Source organism: Hemibagrus wyckioides, linkage group LG25 (genome assembly GCF_019097595.1).
Source record: "Hemibagrus wyckioides isolate EC202008001 linkage group LG25, SWU_Hwy_1.0, whole genome shotgun sequence".
Lineage (NCBI taxonomy): Eukaryota > Metazoa > Chordata > Actinopteri > Siluriformes > Bagridae > Hemibagrus > Hemibagrus wyckioides.
Window position 1 is genome coordinate 10579694 of NC_080734.1, and position 21934 is coordinate 10601627.

The following is a 21934-nucleotide window of genomic DNA, read 5'->3' on the forward strand; positions in this document are numbered from 1 at the left end:
TGCTGGAGCTAAAATAAAATGAGTCGGATTTGCGATCGGTGGAACACGTGGCGGACTGGGTAGGAAGAAAAGTTTGAAAGATGGACGCACTTATAGTAAGTGATTTATTGCTTCCTAAAACCTACATCTTTAACAGTCATTTAAATATAGCACCTAAAGTTCTCGAATGATATAAACGAGTAGTAATCTGTGGTGGGAAACGTGTGAAGGTGAGAGGTGAGGTGTCAGAGGCTGCAGCCATAAATAAGAGAGCACTAATATTAACTCCAAATGCACACAAACGGGTCACAGCCTCAACACGGGCCTGACACCAGCTCTTATTACAGACAGAGTAGAGTTACTGCTGTACTGCAAAACAATACACACACACACACACACACACACACACACACAAACAAAGCAGTGGTTAGGAATAAAACAGGAATATTTGCTCGCATTCAAAGATGACAAAGAGGATTTATTTTATAAGGCCAAACAATGTGTCCCAATTATTCAGGATAATGTGTATGGAGGGACTCAATGAGCCCAGTGCTGTTCTTTCCATCTATAACAGAGATCCAGTTACAATCAGACCTTAGAAATGACATACACTCCATTTTATACTTTACAGTCTCCCATATTTCACACACACACACACACAAATTGAAGTCAAACTCCTTTCATTTCAAGGCTAACACTTATCAATATCTAAATCTAAACCTGCTTACCTTAGGAAGAATTTCTCACAGCTCATGAATACAAAATGCAGTAGATTTGGATGCAGGGTGTGTTTCCCAAATTCTGCTCCTGCAGCTGTGTGTATGAAAGTAGCTACAGCCTGGGCATGGAGTAAAGCTTCCCCTCATTGGCATGCACTTTTACACTCGCATCGCCACCAGTTGGTGACATCTCCCATTTCCGCACACTCATCCTGATGCTCTGTGACCAGCAACACCCCCCGATCACCACCACCACCCCACCACCACCTCCGGGCAGATAAGAGACTAGTGTCAACGACTTACATACAATAAAAAACCTGTCATAAAGTCAGGACAGTGATCCGATTCTCCCCTCACATGTAAACATCTCACTCTGTTACTTCCTGCTCTGACAGTAACTGCAGACACAATGGAGGAGTTTACAACACACTCACTCACACACACACACACGTATAAAGCTGCTGTGTGTATAAACCAAGACAAGAGAACACAGGAGGAAACTGGCTTGTGGTTTCAGTATGGCACATTTCACTGACAGACAGGCAGAATCCATGAACAGTGCATTCATTCTTTACTTTTCATTTTACCCATCATGCGCAGGGGTTTTGTGAATGTGTCAGGATAAGGCAGTGCAGTCTCATTTCCATTCTGATGCAAATTCCCTGCAGCATTCTGGCCTCTACATGAGGGCATCGACACAGAAAATATCGACCTTTAGATCTGTGGAAGAGCTTTGGGATTAGAAGATATGGTAAATTTGCTATTAGAAAACTGTGTGTGTGTGTTAGAAAAACATATCCTTATAGCAGCATCCAGGAACAAGTGCAAGAACACCTGACACAACTAAGCACAAAAACTCTGAATGAATAGCTGAATGAATACACACACACACACACACACACACACACACAATCATCCCCTCACCAATGTAGTGTTGGGGCTCATACACCCAATCATCATCATCGTCCTTCTCTTGGTCTCGGTGTTCTGTGCGTGAGATTGTGTTCAGGTCATTGTGGCTGCGGAACAGTTTGCGGGTTTGGCGTGAAAGGGTGGATCCGCTTAGCCAGCTGAGGGCGCGAGTGACTGTGGCGGTCTTTTCCTTCTTCTCCTTGCGCAAAGAGCCTGAGTGCTTCTCCTTCCGCATGCTCCACAAGAAAAAGAAAAGGGGGAGAGAGATGGAAGTAGGATTGAGCAGGGTCAAGACCTGAAATGGACAGAAGGCCACCTGACCTCACAGCTGCATGGTCAATCTTGAAAGAGAAATCTGGAGCACTTTGCAGGCTTTTAGATCCCGAGGTGTAAATCACACCGAGGTCTTTCTCAGATATTCAGATCCTGAAGAGCTGTGCAATAATCCAAGACACTTCACTTGTGCATTTTGCCTCAGTCATTGATAAAACACAGATACTGTTCTTAGAGACTGATGTCTTCTATCCATTACCTTTATCCTAGGATTCATCTCAGAGATCCCGGCACAAAGGGTAAATCCCAGAAGGTGTAATTATCCGAAGCGGCATAATGGAAAAAGAGGAATAGCAGGCTGGTCTTCCCCACTGACACCGACCTCTTTACTCTACTCCGAGTGGAAAAAAAGGAATCCCAACACAGCCAAACCACACAGCTCAGCCTGGATTTGGGTGTAGTCCCTAGAAGAAAGTTTAGCTGACCAAAGTTAAAGGAAAAGGGATTTGAAATAAAAGATCCTGAACGTGTCTGGTGATCAGTCGGCTTTTACAAGCTGTCAGCTGTCCTCAAACATCAGGTTCAAAGTCCTCCTGCTTGTCTTGTCGTTCCATGAGTCAACCTGGGTATCACCTGAATGAAGTCGTCACTCAGCAGCGGGTGGATGAATAAAGCTTCAGCTTACTTCCTTTATCCTCGTCCTGTTTTTTTTTTTTTTTTTTTAAATCCGGTGGTCACTGTGTTTGCAGTGAGCCGTGGTTGACAGCTCAGAGGGCTTCAGAGCACTTCGCTCACCGGAAACGCTTGTCCAGACTTCTCAATCTGAGTGTTTGTTCTCACCTGCTGCTGAGACATACGCAAACACGACCACTTGTTTGGAACAGACCTTTGCTGTGTTGGATATAGCTCAGAGTTCCGCCTGAGGCTAGTGACCGTTCCTCTGTGAGAACATGCTGGCTGATTGTGAGGTTTGGATTACAAACAGAAGGAGTGCTACTGAAATATGACCTGAATGCCAACCCCCTAACTACTGGCTGCCTATTTACTCTCTGATCTCCACCTCTCTGATCTTTGCTCCTCCCAGTCAGTGGCATGGCAACGGCTTCCTAACACCTCCTCCTCCAGGCTCTGCTTCCTACTTCCTCCTCTACGCCCAGGTGTGTGGCCACAAGCAGAGCTGCCTGGGCTGAGAAGCACAATACTGGTGAAGGACCGCCCAGTTACAGTCTGCAGTCAAGCGCATAATACACAACACACACACACACACACACACAGCAGACTCAGATTGAAGAGATCTGTCTGTTAGACAAACCTGGTCTGAAATAGAAATTATATTACCCCCACGCCTGCACAGGCTGAAACATGAACACAAAAACAGGTGCAAAGTTCTCTACACACACACACACACACACATACATACACACACACACCCCCTGCTGTGAGAGGTGAGAGGTCTGGTTCAGAGATTCACTACAGCAACATTTCACTCTATTCCAGACTTGACATCTCTCCATGCCATACATGCCAAGAGTGTAGAAAAGCTTTAACAGAAGGACCACGCTTTTGAAAGACCACGTGTGCATCTGTGTGGAAACTGAGTTTCATTGTGTCGATATTCCAATATTTACAATATTTAAAGGACAAATCCTTTATATATGTTCAGTTGCCTAAATTCTGTGCATTGAAAGACTTAATGATCTTTGTGTCCCTTTGTATTTTAGAATGCATTTTACAATTTCCATCAATTTTCAAATTATTGGAAGTATTTTTTTTTCCCAAGTATTATTATGCATAAATAGTTAACTTCTAGCAATAATTTATTGGACTCCTTTCTGCTAGATAGATAGATAGATAGATAGATAGATAGATAGATAAAATATTATAACCATACATAGTAAACAAACTGGCTTAAATTTTGTGTTGGTGGAGTTTATTTTAAAAAAAGGAAGAATAAATTATAAACCTAAAAGCATAAATTATAAATATAAAAAATAAAGTCAAGTCTTTTTAATGTTAAAATTAAACGGTCTATTAAAAAAAAAATCCAAATCTACTCTTGCTTTGCTATTTTTTTGTTTTTTCTTGGATTTGAGACCGACCAGTTTTTAGAGCGATGAGACCGACACTCCTCATAGGTATTGGATCATTTTCATTTCTAGATAAAATCATTGTTTTACTTCTAGTTCCTTGCAAAAACCTTCATAGTTTCCATCTTTTACGGTTTGTGTTATAAAGACAATATGAAGCGCTACCTCTTGTTAATATGTCAATTAATCGGAATATAAATACTTCCTTTTCAAGCAAATAAAATAAGAATAGATCAACTCAAGTAATCTGAGGGTCCTGATTTTAATGCGTGAAAATTATGCTCCAGGATTCATAAGGATTCCAAGTGAAAGAAGAACGTTTGAGCTGTTCAGATCTACAACCCAGTAAACACTGGTCTGAAGCAGCAGATCAGCTGACGCTCCAGTACATACTGTGCTGTTTGTGCACCGCAAACAGAATCAGTGCAGGACACGGTGCTGTCCGTTTAATCATTAAACACTTTAAATGCTTCCCCTCTTTACTGACCTCTGACTCAGACAGCCAAACTGTACAGGAACATTATCTCATCCATATCCATAAAATCTCTTCATAAATATACACACCCTCCATTATACACAAACAAACCCGACGGCAAACCTTTGTCCTGAGCAGTGCAACCAAAGGCCGTTCACATCCTCACACGCTGTTAATAATTCACCAGAATCAAGAGCCCACTGCTGAGATGAGAGGTGAGAGATAGATGAAGAGTCATAACTCACCTCATCACAATAAATAGCTTTATTTAAACATTAAACCTATTACAATATACTAACACTGAATAAAGCTAAAACAAAGCTATGGTTATACTGAAGGCAGGTGCTGGTGTCGACGTATTATCATGGTTAATCAATAAAATGGTGTGGGAGTGGAGTTAATAAAGTAGATAGATAGATAGATAGATAGATAGATAGATAGATAGATAGATAGATAGATAGATAGATAGATAGATAGATAGATAGATAGATAGATAGATAGATTTTTTCCACAGTTGTGATCTTTTGTTCATATCAGCAGCAGAATCTAAATCAGGTGGTTTTTCCTAACTTTCCTAAGGTTTACCAAATACAAGATCGTATACTGTGTGTAATACATTCAGACTAAACAACCGATCCTATTCAGTATCTGATACTGTGTAGTTTACACAGGTAACACCTCGAGCAAAGATAGAAACATTTACTCATTTGCTGCTGTTGCTGTTTTTGCACACATTTCAAACTGCCACCAATTGCTGCTATACAGAAGTGTATATGTTTACAAGAACCCTCCTTGTTTATATTCCTAATATTTTTGGACATTGCACGGCATAACGTATTACACAGAATGTACACTATATTGGCAAAAGTTTTGGGACGTCTGCCTTTACATGCACATGAAGGTAATATGGAGTTGGTACTGCCTTTGCAGCTATAACAGCTTCAACTCTTCTGGGAAGGCTTTAGAATTGTGTTTATTCCTCAAAAAGCACATTTGTGAGGTCAGGCACTCATGTTGTATGAGAAGGCCTAGCTTGCAGGCTCATCCCAAAGGTGTTCTATCGGGTTGAGGTCAGGACTCTGTGAAGTTCCTCCACACCAAACTCGCTCATCCATGTCTTTATGGACCTTGCTTTGTGCACTGGTGTGCAGTCATGTTGGAACAGGAAGGGGTCATCCCCAAACTGTTCCCACAAAGATGGGACGATGAAATTGTCCAAAATGTCTTGGTATGCTGAAGCATTAAGAGTTCCTTTCACTGGAACTAAGGGGCCAAGCCCAGCTCCTGAAAAAGAACACCTGAACTCAATAATTTAGAGGGGTGTCCCAGAACAATGTAGTGTATACTGGTCGGCGCTATTTTGTGTATTCCGTGTATCTGTCCTGTACTGTTTTGTATTGTCTGTTTGCATTAGGTTGCACACGATGCATTTTATGTGGCTAGGACAACTTACTTTCAGTCCTTATCATACACACCTAGGGGCAATTTAACAATCCATCTATCGACAGCGGAATGAAACATAGTACCTGGACACAACTCTACACAAACACAGAGAGAACATGTGAACACACATCAAGCTCAGCACTGAACCCAGGAGCTGTGAGGCAGTGATGCTACCACCCTGTGCCACTGTGCTGCCCCTTGTAGGGTAAAAATACCTAGAAAATAGTTGAGATAAATGCAATGCAAATTTGAAATAAATGCAACCCTTCAGATCACAAATGCGAACTATTTTGAGTTTTGTTAAACGGATGCCTTGCTGCAAATGCAAACATAATCATGTCTGTGTTTATAGTTTGCCCTAAAACCAAATGAAAAATGCAGCCGCTAACAGGCTGGAGCAAAAAAAACGTGGTGGTCAAAAGCCCTAGCAACAAACAAACAAACCAAACAAACAAGCAAGTAAACAAACTAAACTAAGCAAAAACATACCACCCTACACAAACTACACTAATAAATAAATAAATAAATACTTTTTTTTATTAAATAAATAAAAATGTTTATTAAAAAAATAAATAAATGTTATTTAAATAAAAATATATAAATAAATAAACAAATAAATAGCATCAAGCAACTGGTATTCAGAAGACTTTGGGGCAAATATCTAAATTTTAGTAATAAACCATAGCTAATGTTATGGATTTTATTGCCAAAGCCATAAAATATAATTGCAAAGTACATGGATACAATGACAATCATACAAATGTGTTCTTAATTTTTAATTGTCAAAGTTGTCAAATTGTCAATATTGTTAATTGTCAAAGCAGACACCTATCTATCAGACACTGAACACATATCACACTGATCACATAAACTTCAATATATTTTCAGCCTGTAACTTCATCACTGAGAACAAAATCACAAACATTCTGAAATTTCAGTGATGCAGGAAGAAGTCCTGAGGCCAGCTGCTCCCACAGCGCTCCGACACACACACACACATCAGCTCTGGGCTGCTACTTTAATTAAAGCTTTACGAAGAGTGAGAAGACGGCTTGAGGGAATAGTTTTCTGACCGACCTTTCTGACCCGACACTTTACAAGTTAGATTTATTTGCTCATGTGTTTGTGCTCATGGAAAACTGGCGTGTTAAATAGGTTGCAAAAGTGTGTGGAGTGTAGACATTATAATATGTGAGGAAACAGAGTGTGAGATTTGTGTGTAGTTCAGGGATGCCATGTGTGAAGTGTGTATTTGAAGTGTTTGTTCAGTTTTGTGTGGTCAGTCACTAAATTCAAGGGTTTATAGAATGCAGAGAAAAGTGACACTTTCCCAAAATACTGAGTAAACAACATAAGGAAAAAGAAGAGGTGTGGAAAGAGTCAGCAGTTTGAATCAGTTCACATGCACTATATTGCCAAAAGTTTTGGGATACCCCTCCAAATCATTCAATTCAGGTGTTGTTTTTCAGGGGTTGGGATTGACCCCTTAGTTCCAGTGACAGGAAATCGTAATGCTTCAGTACACTTCTATAGAAATGGTCAAAGATTCCCATAAACACACTCCTAAACCTTGTGGAAAGACTTCCCAGAACATTTGAAGCTGTTATAGCTACAAAGGGCGGGCCAGCTCCATATTACAATCATGTCCAGATGTCCCAAAACTTTTGGCAAAATAGTATATCTCAGCATTAACTGTTTGACAGAAGTCATTTCATTACACATATTTTAATTCCCCAGTCCCTTTTGGCCCGTTTCTTCCAGCAAATAAGGGGTGGAATTCTAAACACAAAGACATTGTGACCCTGTGCATGTCACACCAGTTAAAAGGGGTGTGGCCTTTGCACCTGTCAGAACCTAATAAAGAAGGAATGGACTTTGTGCTTATGGAAGCATTCTACTAAAAGTTGGCTTAGTGGTTAGCATGTTTGCCTTGTGTCTTGGTGGCTGGGGGTTCGGGTCCCGCCTCTACCCTGTATACGTGGCGTTTGTGTGTTCTCTCTGTGAAAACATTTTCATTTTCCTCCCTCCACTTTGCATGTGGGATATCTTTGGCCAGACATGTGTTATAGGCTGTTGGCATTTCTAAATTTTCAGTAGTGTTTTAGGTATGAGTGAGGGTGTGATTGTGTCCAGTGATGGGTTTGTATCATGTCCAGGGTGTCCCCCGCCTTGTGCCCTTTGTCTCATGGGATAGGCTCCAGGTTCGCTGTGACCTTGCATAGGATAAGTGGTACAGGAGATAAATGGACAAATTCACAGAGCATTTTGAAAATCAGGTTAAAACTTTCACATAAGTGAGTCGAATGAATCGAAAATCCTCCTGAACTAACTCACACATGTAAAACACTCCGCTTGACCTCTGACCTGCCCCTCCTTAGCAACTCGGAGCTTAGCCTTCACCTCAAATGGTGTAAAATACTCCCCAGTCCACAGAAGGCTCACTCAGGATCTACATGTCTTGCTCTCTATTCCTGTCAGTGTCCTGACTTATCTCACGCTTCTTCTATAACAGTTTGCCTTGTGAGTAGTGGGACATGATCTGTAGGTCATGCATGTGCATGATGAGCGGTACTGAGTGCATTCCATAGCATTCCAGCTTTAGTTTCCACCTGCCCAGTCCAAGGCCTCAGGGAGGGGAAGAGAAGAAGAGCTAGAGATGGCGGGAAGATGTGAAGAAAGAAGAGAAGGTCTGGGTAGCACGAAAGAGGAACATCGCATGCCTGTCATTTAAACACACACCATATACATACCGCACATATGCAATAAATATACATACACAACAAGTACACACACACACACACTCCTCATAAACCATTTATAACAGCATATCGACAAGGTTGCACTGGCATTAAATAAAACATACAGCAGGCAGACAGAGTTACACTAAATGACTGATATCGTATACTCAAATATATGATCAATACATCATTATTGATCAGTGAAGATTCACCTCTTCAGTGAAGAACCCCTCAACATCCACTAAGATTCAACAAGCTCACTGAATGACTTACTTTCACATAGTCTGATGTGTTACATAGACTTATATATCTATATCTATATATATTTTTTTTTTTCTTAGTTATTTCTGGAAAAATCACTCCATCAGACAGCTGTGGTTTACAATAAGGAACAATAACATCGACTTCCAATGGCAGGAAGAACAAAGTCTCGTGTGGAAGACCAATTTCATATTGATCAGGCATTAAGAGATAGCCTGAGGTCAGACAGAAATGGCTACATGAACAGAAGTCATTATGTTTAAACTCACTGACAGATGGCAGGGCTGAGAGATATGATATCATTATCACAATAAATTGTGGCATTAAGGCACTTTTTCTAAGGTAATTAAAATAAATGTAAAAATGTCTTCATGCTTCAGGTTCAGGTTCTCTAAGTGAGGTAAGTATTCAGATATCTGCACAGTCAAAAACACAAGTACAGTACATCCATGAAGCAAACAGAAAATGGAAACCTTAGTTCAAAGATTCCTTACAGAATTCCCATTTCTCCTCCACACCATAATTCCTAGCTCTAATAACCTTTCCCCAGACACCCCAACATGCCACTTCACTGAGCTGGGTTTATGTCCTTCCCATAATCAGTCTAGCTTTGAGGCCGTCTGTGTGCATGTGGTTCAGTGAGAACAATAAAAATCTAAAGACAGCCTTTGTTTTACAAGTCAATGACTCATTTTATTCTGACGTATTTCTGAGAGTCAGTGAGTGTTTTTAGAATTCTGACCAGTTTCACACACGGCACGTTCAAGGGTTCTGCTCAAGGTCCCAACCTCTGGTTCTTTAAAATGAAACCACAACTACCACTGCCTCAAATATAGCGAAAACACATGGACAGAAATCCATCCTCTAAACTGAGACAATGCATAGTTACTTACAGCCTTCTCAATCCACCTAAATCTGTTTCAACCTCAAAGCCACAATCATGAATAATTACTGTTTAATGGACTGTTTGGGGATGAGAGAGAGAGAGAGAGAGAGAGAGAGAGAGAGAGAGAGAGAGAGAAAGTAGGTGAAGTAACATTCACTGTCTCATTCACTCAATGATTCACTCATTCAATCACTTACTTAATGATTCATCTAGTTAGTCACTCACTTGATTCACTTATTCACTCAATGATTCACTAATTCATTCATTCACTCAATGATTCATTTAGTCAATGATTCCCTTGATTCACTCATTTACACTTGATGATTCTTTTAGACAATGATTCACTTGATTCACTTAATGATTCACTCATTCATTCATTCACTCAATGATTCACTTATTTACTCAATGATTCATTCACTCAATGACTCAGTTAGTCAATGATTCACTCAAAGAACAATTCACTTGAGTCATTCAATGATTCACTCGATGATTCATTTAGTCAATGATTCACTTGATTCACTCATTCACTTATTCACTCAATGATTCACTCAATCAACAATTCACTTGATTCACTCAATGATTCATTTAGTCAACAATTCACTTGATTCACTTATTCACTCAATGATTCACTCATTCATTCACTCACTCACTCAATAATTCACTTGATTCACTCATTCACTCAATGATTCACTCATTTATTCATTCAGTCAATAATTCATTCATTCAATCACTCACTCAACCTGTAATATGAGGCTACAGTCAGCACAGACTCACTGAAATTGGACACTCAATATGATTCAACAAACTATCACGTAGACTTAGGATCTTTAGCTGTCTTGTTTCAATGTGGCACCAGGGTCCTGGAGTAACGTCTTATTTCACTGTGTACTGTGCCAGCTATATATGCCTGAAATGAAAAAGCTTCTTGACTCTGGACTTGACTGGTTAATTACATGAATAAGCAAGTGAATGCAAGTGAAGCAGTAAGGCTGTGGTGGTACAGTGGTGATGATTCTGTCCTGCTGATCAGATGCTTATGAGGTTAAATCCCAGCAATCAAGCTGCCAGTGTTAAATAAGACACTCTGCTTTAGTGGATCTGTATCATGACTGAACTTGTGCTCTAACCGAACCTGGGACGAGTGATGACACGAATTTATCTATAACATACTTGTCTTGTGTACGTGTAAATAAAGCCTATTTAATCTCTAAATCAGTTTAGGAATAAAGCCATGAAAATGCTTCCACAATGCTTCAACTGATAAAACTGTATTCTACCCCTTTACATGGATTCACACAGTTTTCAGTGTGTTTTACTGTAGACTTTAATTTCAATAACACGTTTTTTTTTTTTTTTATCTGTGTGTAAATAGCTGCAATGTAATGTTTTTAGCACCACTGCTAAAAGATTAGCATAAAATTCAGCTCTTTGGTGTCAGTAATTCACAGATGGGCCACTAGAGGGTGGCAGAGCATCAGACGTCATCTTGAGCTCGTAGGAAACAGACAAGAAGATGAGACCAAGGTAGAATATGGCAAGACATGGCTCATTACCAGAACTAACCCAAGCACACAAAAGAGCTGGCAGAAAGAAACACAGGAAATTTACAAAACTCACAGAGCATAAAATCTCAGTGGTATTCCCAGACTGCAGTGGGTGTGTATTTAGACTCGTGTCCTGCAGGACCAGGACTACTATCAACAAATCAAATATCTCTGTGGGTTATTTATACTTCAGGCTTCATTACAATCACCTCGCTTAACTGGCTGTCTTAACACCCAAGTCTCTACACATCCTGCCTTCGGGATTTAGCTGTGCCAAATTCATGTGTCTTTAAAAGAATCCCAGTAATGCTTCGTTTTCTAGAAGGCTAACATTCGCCTGAAGATCAGGGAAAGATAGATGCTGATCCTTCACACCTAAACCATGATCATGTATGTGTAAATGATTTAAATGGTATAGTGTGGGCGTGGTCTAAGCCACATCACACCGCTGGGGTCTGACATTTGATTGAGCAGAAACAAAACTTTTCAAACCAGTCAGACGGCTCGAGGTACATTCATCCCTGAAGCACGTTAAGCTCGTCTGAGAGTATGATTCAGGCACATGCACACACCCAGGCTCGAAACATACTCCATACTAACAAAAGAGCTTACTATTATTAACACAGTACAAATATATCAAACAATTACTATATAGAGCAAGAGGATTATCTGAAATTCTAGCGTCATAATTGACAGGCAGCATGAGCATGTGCTGATGTCCTGTAAGTGTGGGTGTGTGTCTGAGTGTTGGGGTGTGTGTAGGGGGGGTTGTTGTCTAGGGTCCATCTGTTCCTCGGGACATCCTGTTGACACTCTTTCCCCTTCCTGTGAACTGGTGTCTTTTTTCTCGCTACACGTTTCCAGGAAATGTGGCAGTATGGAATACTGACGTCGACGGATGAACAGAGCTCTTCAAGCACCAGTTTCCTCAAAGAATTGGAGCAGGAGAAGATGTAGAGCTTTCTCTCTGAGTTTATTACAGTGCTACTCAACCTTTATTAGGCTTTTATGTAAATATCCCCAAGATGTCACAGAGCACTAAGAGATCTTGTCTTTTCTGGGGGAATAAATCAACATGCAGCTGATATGAAACAACACAGCTGCTGTTTCAAAACAAGAAATAACTAAAACATATCATTCCACAAATTCTGTTTCTGTCCACTTTATTAGGAAGAAGTACACCTGCACAGTCATACAATTTCCCAATTAGGAAATTCATGTGGCAGCTCTGCACTAGACAAAATCGTGAGGAATTTTAGTTAAATTTTGTGTCAAACACCAGGATAGGGGAAAATGTGATCTCAGTTAATCTGGCAGTTTATGGTAAGTATGCTTGAGTATTTCAGAACCTGCTGATCTCTTGGGATTTTCATGCACAACAGTCTCTGAAGCTTAGACGGAAGGGTGAGAAACACAAAAAACATCCTACAATAGCTGAAGAGATGTCAGAGGAGAGCAGCTAGTCTGGTTCAAAGCTGACAGGAAGTCTATGGTAACTCAAATAACTACCCTTCAAATCCTTGATAAGCAAAATGGCATCCTGTTGAATCTTGAGGATGTCGGGCTACATCAGCATTATGGGGACAGGGTCACTGAAACTAGAAGGTTGATGAATAGAAGAATATAACCGATGTTGCCTATACACCGATCAGCCATAACTTTATGAGCACTGAGAGGTGAAGTGAATAACACTGATTATCTCCTAAAAGGGGGACCAACACAATATTAGGCAGGTGGTCATAATGTTGTGCTTGATCATTGTATATAATTTATTTGAAAAATTTCAACCCCTAACATATAGAAAGGCATGACACACTTACGCAGAATCTAAAATCAGTGTGCTGTAATTCATTAACTCATTGATCCACCCAAAACCACATAATTAGTTAAGCTGGCAGTAGCCACAGTGTCTTCATCTGTGATTTATGAAAAAGCTTAATTAGCTAGGAACCTTGCATTGAAGGAGGTTTTATACGGCATGCTGCTGAACAAGTTTCCCAGTGAGCTAGATTTATGAACGTACATTCAAGCAAAATGAACAGACAAACTGTCTGATAGAGAAACGTGTGGATCAACCACTCGACATCGGCATATATTTCCACTTACGGGTACATCTGGTATAAAATGAGTCAGGACACTGTTGGCTTGTAGTGTGAGATGTTTTTATGTCTGTTGAGATAACCTTACACAGAATTTTAGTGGCTGGAGATAAAATCGATATTTTAGATGCTTATGAAGACCTCAGAATCTCAAAGAAATGGATCTGATATTATCATTTACTTTAAGTTAAGAAGCCTTTTTTTTGTCACATATACATATATTCTTTCTTCGCATATCCCATCCTTGGGGGTTGGGATCAGAGCAGAGGGTCAGCCATTATACAGCACCCCTGTAGCAGGGTGGGTTAGGGACCTTGCTCAAGGGCCCAACAGTGGCAGCTTGGCAGTGCTGGGGCTTAAACCCAGATCTGGAGAACCTTAACCACATGAGCTACCACTGCCCCTACTTGAGCTACCACTGCCCCTATTTGAGCTACCACTGCCCCTTCTTGAGCTACCACTGCCCCTACTTGAGCTACCACTGCCCCTTCTTGAGCTACCAATGCCCCTACCTCAGCTACCAATGCCCCTACCTCAGCTACCAATGCCCCTACTTGAGCTACCAATGCCCCTACCTCAGCTACCAATGCCCCTTCTTGAGCTACCAATGCCCCTACCTCAGCTACCAATGCCCCTACTTGAGCTACCACTGCCCCTTTGAAGATATAAACATTTGTATGTTTTTGGAACTTTTCAATGAATATATTACCCCTAGTCAGCTAGATAAAAACAGAAATACCTATGAAAAACTACACACATACGAGCCACTTCACACCAAAGCAAGTAGAGTTAACATGGCACATGTTTCAGCAAGACCCTGGACATCACTGCAGTCTGTCTAGTGTCTCTAATGTTCTCTCAGTATGTTTAAACACAGCCTGTAGTAGCAGTAGACTTATACATCAGCTTTGTACTGCATGTTATTGCATTGCTTGATTTTTCTCATGTCTCCACATGCATGCACATTCAGTCTAGTAACTTCTGTCATCTATGTGCACCAATTAATCAATCCTTCAAGAAAAAAAGGAAAGAAAAAATGTTTTACAATAGTTCTATCAGTAATAGTTGTTCATGTTCAATAGTTGTTCAATATCAGTAATAGTTGTTCATGTTCACACTAAGACTGATGTGTGGATTGCAACACTGTAGTTACAGCTCAACTGCTTGTCCCAGGCTCCAGGGCTATTATAGCATTTACAGATCTATACAGGGTGTGATGGCATGCGAAACCTACAGGACGATCAATACGGAAGACAACAGAACAGTCTCAGCTAGATAATGATGAAAAATTTTCCACATTCTGCTTGAGAAATTAGTCACAGGTCACACTCAGACATGTTTCATAGGGACAGAATTGTCTTTGCTGGAACACCATAATGTTAATGTTTCCTTGAAACACAATGACACCGCAGCCTGCATTTCCTGAAATGCTTCACAGTCTCTCCTGTTGTCGATTTACAAACTTCCTTTTGATGGTATGAGCTCTACAGGGACACAATGACATCATGGCGTCTCTCCTCGAACCCTCAATTCTAAAGGACACAGCACAGAGGGACACAGAACTACTAAATGTACTGAATGTACTGTGTATGTGTAAAAAGTGCCAAACTCTCTGGCTGAAGCTAAGGAAACAGCTCAAGGCACTTCCTGTACACACTATATATTTATTTTAATATATTTATATATATTTGTGTGTGTGTGCGAACAGGAAGTACCACTGGGCCCTTTACTTCCTGCCAGAATGCCGGCTCATCAGAGTGAGCTCATTGTTATGGAATGACAACAGGACAGCATTTCTCACAGCTCTGTCTGTTGCACAAACACCATCAGAGGTGTTTAGTTCAGCCAGGGAGAATTAAGGACACATACACATACCACACACTCATACAAAGAAGTTCAGCCGGATACACTGTGAGACGATGTTTATCAGCACTGTAACTGACTTGTCTTTAACTGTAAAGCTTTATGCCGCATGTCCAATGCATGTAAGGTTTAAATAAATTACTTATAAGGACAAGATTTGTCTAAAAGGCAAGCCCTGCACACCTGCAACTGAACAGACGTGATATCGTTTACATATACTGTGATGTGACAGGTCAAAGAGAATAAATATATATATATATTCACAAGTAAGATGAATTTTACAGTATATCTAAGCCATTTATACAGTAAGTGTTGGGCATGTATAGCCTCCTGGTGGTCCAGTGGCAGAATCCCGTGCTCTCAATGCTGCAGTCATCCTGGGTTTGATTCACTGGCAAGGAGCCAACCCTAAAAAGATAACTGAAGAGATAACCTTTGTTGCTGGTCCCAAGCCCTGTTAAAATAGGAGGGTTGTGTTGGGAAGGGTTTCTGGGGTTTCAACACAACCTGTGCCAAATCGAAACGTGGACCAAATGACCCGAACATGGGGCAGCCGAAAAAACAACAACATAAGTGTTGGACACATAGCATAACACAAAGATATTTACAGAAAACAGGTGAGGGGAGACATTTTACCCCTGGTGGAGGAGTTTAAGCTTAGAAAGCTTAGAAGCTCTTGGTCAGTGTCCCTATCCTCCACGTTATGAGTAGTCACTGAAAGAACCCTGACTACTAACTTATCCAGGTTACAGTGCACATTTCTGTGCATTATCTGTGGTTTCCTCCTATTTCCTAAATGAACTGGCTATGCTGAATCACTCCTATGTGTGTGTGTGTGAGTGCTGTCCTGTGATGGTAACTGGTGTCCCATCCAGGCTGTGTTCCTGCCTCACGCCCAGAGTATAGGAATGCCTCCGGATCCACTGCAACCCTGACCAGGATAAAGTGCTTACTGAGGATGAACAAATGAATGAATAAACAAACAAACGCTGGAATGTTTGGATGTGACATGCCCTTGACACACTGTATAAATCTCACAGCTTTAACTAAAAACAACATGAGAATCCCCTTCAGTCAAACTCCAGCACTGATGATATTAAGTGAAAAACTCTCGCAGTAGCCTGAGTGATGAATTATAAATTATACACTCTGCATAAACATCCTGTCAGAGCGGTTGAAAATAGACCTAAGTGGAAAAGTTAAAAACATATCATTTGTCCTTTGTTTACTCAATGGTAAGTTTAACTACTTCCTATGACATAATTGACATAATCAGAGATCAACTTAATAGTCAATGATGCTAATGTCTGACATTTTAAGCAAACACAAATCTGCCACACTGGATTTTTATTCCCTTTTACTTGCTGCAATATTTGTACAGAGGTCCATCAGCCATAGAAAGCATGCCTTGTGCAAGCAGAGGAATTGCTGTTAGATTAGCATATTAACAGACCTGGCATTCCCGGGGAGCTTTTCAGAAAAAGAGGAGGAGGTGAAAGAGCCTGGCAGAGATTTCCACTGATCCGTCGCCAGCGTCTCTGGCATTCTGCCCAAAATCCTAACGGTTGTGCGGAGAGCTCAGGACGACTGACCACACACAGACAAACGCAGCAGCTAAACAACATTTAATCTCACTAATCTGACTGTGATACAACTACCCTGCTTATACAACTAATAAAAAGTTCCCGATTTTGTTTAAAGTTAGACAATCAGTTATGTTGCATTCAGATGTGACTCAATATTAATAAACATCATAATCCGAAGCATGACATTTAACAAAATTACATTTTATAGCATTAATAGAAGCAACTTTTAGCTCAACAAGCTAATTCTCAAACAGTTTAACAGTTTAAAAAAATTTATTATTTAATATAATTAAGGTTTGCAAGGGTTTAAGTTAAAGACATATTACGGGTTCCCTTCTGAGCCTGGTTCCTGTCAACGTTTTTCCCTCATATCATCTTAAGGAGGTTTTCCTCACCACTGTCGCCTCAGGCTTAGTCATTAGGGATAAAACAGTAACTTAACTTTAAACTTTATAATATTTTCTATGTTTCTATACATCTGTAAAGCTGCTTTGAGACAATGTCCATTGTTAAAAGCACTATACAAATAAACTGAATTGAATTGAAATGAATAGGGGCATTTAAACCGATCAGGCATAACATTGTGACCAGCTGCTTAATATCGTATTGGTCCCCCTTTTGCTGCCAAAACAGCCCTGACCCATCATGCACTGTGTATTCTGACACCTTTCTATCAGAACCAGCGTTAACTTCTACAGCAATTTGAGCAACAGTAGCTCGTCTGTTGGATCGGATCACACGGGCCAGCCTTCACTCCCCACATGCATCAATGAGCCTTGGCCGCCCATGACCCTGTCACCGGTTCACCACTGTTCCTTCCTTGGACCACTTTTGATAGATACTGACCACTGCAGACCGGGAACACCCCACAAGAGCTGCAGTTTTGGAGATGCTCTGATCCAGTCAATGATTAAAAAAATCTAAAAACATCTAATCATGCAGGATAATTTATTACAAAACTGATATTGTAATAAATTAATATTATATCAATATTATATCATTGTATCACACAGTTCAAGCTGACACACACATTAAGTTATTTTAAACACATTACTGTGATTAATTCAATCTGAATAAGTAATAAAACCTATTTAATCTAGCTAATTAAGTTTAATGCTACAATAATTAAATCATAACTGCTGATACAGCAAAATGAATTTTTTTTGTGTATTTCTGTTAGCCGTATACCTGAAAATTGTTGCACTCTATAACGAGGCTTGATATCATCTACTGATTCGGTCACTTTGCTGTGTTCTGCATATAGAGCAGTGTGTGTGTGTGTGTGTGTGCAGTGTATCAAGCCTGTAATGGAGAAATCCTTGAAAACTGTACCCATACTCATAACTGATATCAAATTGCTTGCTAATATCTTTTGTCAAAACTATTTCAACAACAACAGTAACTGATGATATAATAAAAAAAATAATAAAATGAGGCTTTAGCTATGTGTCATGATCACCCAGAGTTCCCAGTGAGCACTATAACATCACCGGCTGTATGAGAGAGAGAGTGAGAGATCTCATCAGCTTGTCAGTGTAATGAAACAGGGGAAACATGTGTAGTAACATTGTGAGGTCTGGTGGTCTTTTCTAACTCACTGGCTGGTTTTGCTTCTCTAAATAAGCACTACAGACGGCTCACAAGGCGAGGCCAAGGCTCAGACACGCTCTCCATCTCTCTGTCAACGTCCCATACGCTTCCACTCTCAACTGATTTAGGAGGAGGTGAAAGAGAGAGAGAGAGAGAAAAAAAACAACAATAGAGAGAAAGGGCAAAAGCGAAAGTGAGAAAAGAGGGGGAGGTTAGGCTGTTGTGTCTGGCTCGTGTTATGCTGATGAGCCAGACACATGGCGACCGTCTGCTACCGTGACAATAGAGCGGCCGACACACGGCCGGCCCTCTGCTGCCTGCTACAGCTGGGAGCTGTCTGTTACATGATGTACAACACACACAGAACTACTGAATGGTCAGAAAATGCACAGCTGCATAATCCCATGTGCACGTGTGGACATGTAGCCAGATGTGTCCTCCAGCATCTAAGTGCTGACGAGCAGCTGATGTCTGTCACACACTCAGCACTCAGGCCTGAACAGCTACAGTCCTTTAAAAACACACACTCAAACACACAGGAGCTGAAAAGTTGTACTACGGAGTGTGTGAGCTCTACAAGCATCTTCCCATTTAAGGCTGTGTTTAGGAAAGCCTCTCTCTGGTTTTGGTCACTTTCATACACAAAACCCAGGATTCAGTAACATTTCCTGCAGATTACTCCTTGACCACCTTCTCAAAACGTTGCCAGGTCCAGCTTTTTCATGCAGGACACAATAACCTGCGAGATTTAACGTCTAAAGCTTGCGACAAAAGACCCTTTTTTTTTTAAAGATCAATGGTGTTTAATTACAAGTCGTATGAGGTCTGATTAAATAAAAAATAAAAAATAAAAACTTCACATTTAGCTTTAGAAGGCGGTGTAAGAGCAACGTGGAGTTTCTACAGCGTGTATCATAAAATGAGTCAATGAGTAGAGAGAGAGAGAGAGAGAGAGAGAGAGAGAACAAAACATCACCAGAGCTTCATATCCACATGAAAAATACATACATTTTTAATTCCACACTAACAAAAGTCAGATTTGCCCAAACGCATTGCCTACTCTTTCTTCCTTCCTTTCAACCAAATTTGAACCTCAGCACCAGTTTTCCATTTCCTCCCGCTCTGTTTTCATCTCTCACTCTCGTGAAAATAGTCTCTTTGTTCACAGAGAGAGGGAAGTCTAAACCATGCTCCCACAGTAAGCTTTAATCAGCAAAAGGCCACATTATAGCCACTAACTTTAACCTGTGCTCTACACACAAACACACAGACACAACACTTACGACACGACCTGCATGTGTGTGTTTGTGCTTTTCCAATAACAGAACTCTAAAGTGCTTATGTCTGTGCTTTGCTACAAGACATTTATCCCCGAGGGATTGAGCCATTATGTGACTGATGATGTGTGTGTGTGTGTGAGAGAGAGAGAGAGGCCAGTAGAGCAGACAGCAAAGCAGACAAATCACCATAAGATCTGTATGTTTCCTAAATGATGAATCCTTGTGACACATCTTGCTACCTAAACTACACTTAGAACTATACTGGTGTAAGCCTGTGGTACAGAGATCTGCTCAAACACCCCTTTCTCACACACACAAATACACAAACACAAATATGAGAGCAGAGACTCGTGGTGCAACAAAAAAGCAGAGAGAGAGAGAGAGAGAGAGAGAGAGAGCGAGCAAAACTGGCCATGCTCTCTGGATTGGAGAGGTCATATACTCTCTCTCCACTGTTAATCCCAGCACCACTAGCTAATTTATGCTCATTTATGTAGAAGAGGGTAGATAGCAGATAGCTGCCCTGTGATGGAACATGAGACATTTTTGATAGATACTGACCACTGCAGACCGGGAACACCCCATAAGATCTGAGTTTTGGAGATGCTCTGATCCAGTCGTCTAGCCATCACAATTTTTTCCTTGTCAAACTCGCTCAAATCCTTACGCTTGTCCATTTTTCCTGTTTCTAACACATCAACTTTGAGGACAAAATGTTCACTTGCTGCCTAATATATCCCACCCACTAACAGGTGCCATGATGAGGAGATAATCAGTGTTATTCACGTCACCTCTCAGTGCTCATAATGTTATGCCTGATCGGTGTAAATATACATCATATATGAGATTCGCTGTATGTGTGAATGCAGCATTAGCCTTCACCCTCCCCAGTTCAAAACCATCCTGTCCTTGTGCACACTGATCGCTTAGACACCTGTTCCATAAGAGTGACTGAAGGCAATAAAGCAAGAGTACATCTATGAGATTTTATGGTTAAACTAAGTGATTTAAGAACAACAGATGAGACAAACAGCATAGCTGAGTCCTGGTTCTGCAATTAGACACCGTAATGCTCTAGACAGTTTACGTCACACAGAAAGTCTCAGTGCTTGACTCATCTGTGGACACATTCACTCATTCACAGAAAACAAGGAAGGGTTGGTGTGGGCAGAAACATTTAGTTCAATAGTGAGAAGGTGCATATGAAGTGAACAGACAGAAAAATGGAAGAGAAGAAAGACAGCTATAAACACTGAAGTGAGATGGATCCGTTTCACTCGCCATGGGGCAGCATGAGCTGTATCGTATTAGAGGTAATAACCGAAAGAGGGAAAGTCCAGCCTGAAGGTCTGCTGTGTGTTTGATACAGCTTCTGTTTCACATAAAAGAAACACACACACACACGCTTTGGCTCACTTTTCCATCAGAAACCCAAGCAGATACATTACTGTATACAGCAAGAATCTAAAAACAATAGAGAAGTGAATCAGATGAGATGGAAGAGCAAGACATATTAAATCTTGTTATTTTTCTTTCCCTAAATGTGCCCTTCAGAAAGCTACTACTCACATGCAGAACGCAAACATGTGCACACTCAGGCCTCTTTCTTTTATAAGAGTGTGGTTTTTCCCACATCTAGCCCAAACCCCGAGGTCATTCACACAGCTCTCATTCCATATCCAGTTTCGAAAACATTCCTCTCCCTCGGCCGAGCTGAGTTCACGGCTTACATGGCACCGCGGTGTGAATCCCTCACTCTGAACGCCTGGGGATCGGCAGCTATTTCACAATACGCTGAGCAGCAGAAATCATGATATGATATGCACTGAAACTGAAACTTTGGTATCAAAACGTTTAACAAATCAATATTATTTTACATGTTCAGCAACCATACCGGTCTATCCGAGAAACAGTAGGGCAGACACAGTGCAGGAGATTACCAGATTATGAGGAGGAAGCAAATATTAATTGTGAATATAAATTGCTTCTTGGCCACTGAGGCACATTGAACTCATTGTCATGTTCACAGATCCAGTTTGAGATGCTGAATGTTGCAAATTATGGCTATAAAGGGATACATGTGGTCAGCAGCAATACTCAGAACAGGCTGTGGCATTCAAATGATGCCCAACTGGTGATAAATGGCCCAATGTGTGCTAAAATTCGCCACTCGATTACACCACCACAACTAGATGACAC

At 40.7% G+C, this 21934-nt stretch overlaps 1 protein-coding gene across 4 annotated transcripts in view; it reads right to left on the reverse strand.

The window, feature by feature from the left end:
- nhsl1b (NHS-like 1b) overlaps positions 1-21934 on the reverse strand; it is a 102453-nt gene that overhangs the window by 48918 nt on the left and 31601 nt on the right. Inside the window, exon 1 of one of the 4 annotated variants that reach the window (XM_058379284.1) lies at positions 1623-3001. The exons of 2 other annotated variants lie outside the window; for them this stretch is intronic. In XM_058379284.1, coding sequence (XP_058235267.1) covers positions 1623-1845 — 223 coding nt within the window. In that variant the 5' untranslated portion in view covers positions 1846-3001. Of the gene's footprint in view, positions 1-1622; positions 3002-21934 lie in introns of those variants that run through there. One more of the 4 variants, XM_058379287.1, reaches the window with a different exon arrangement.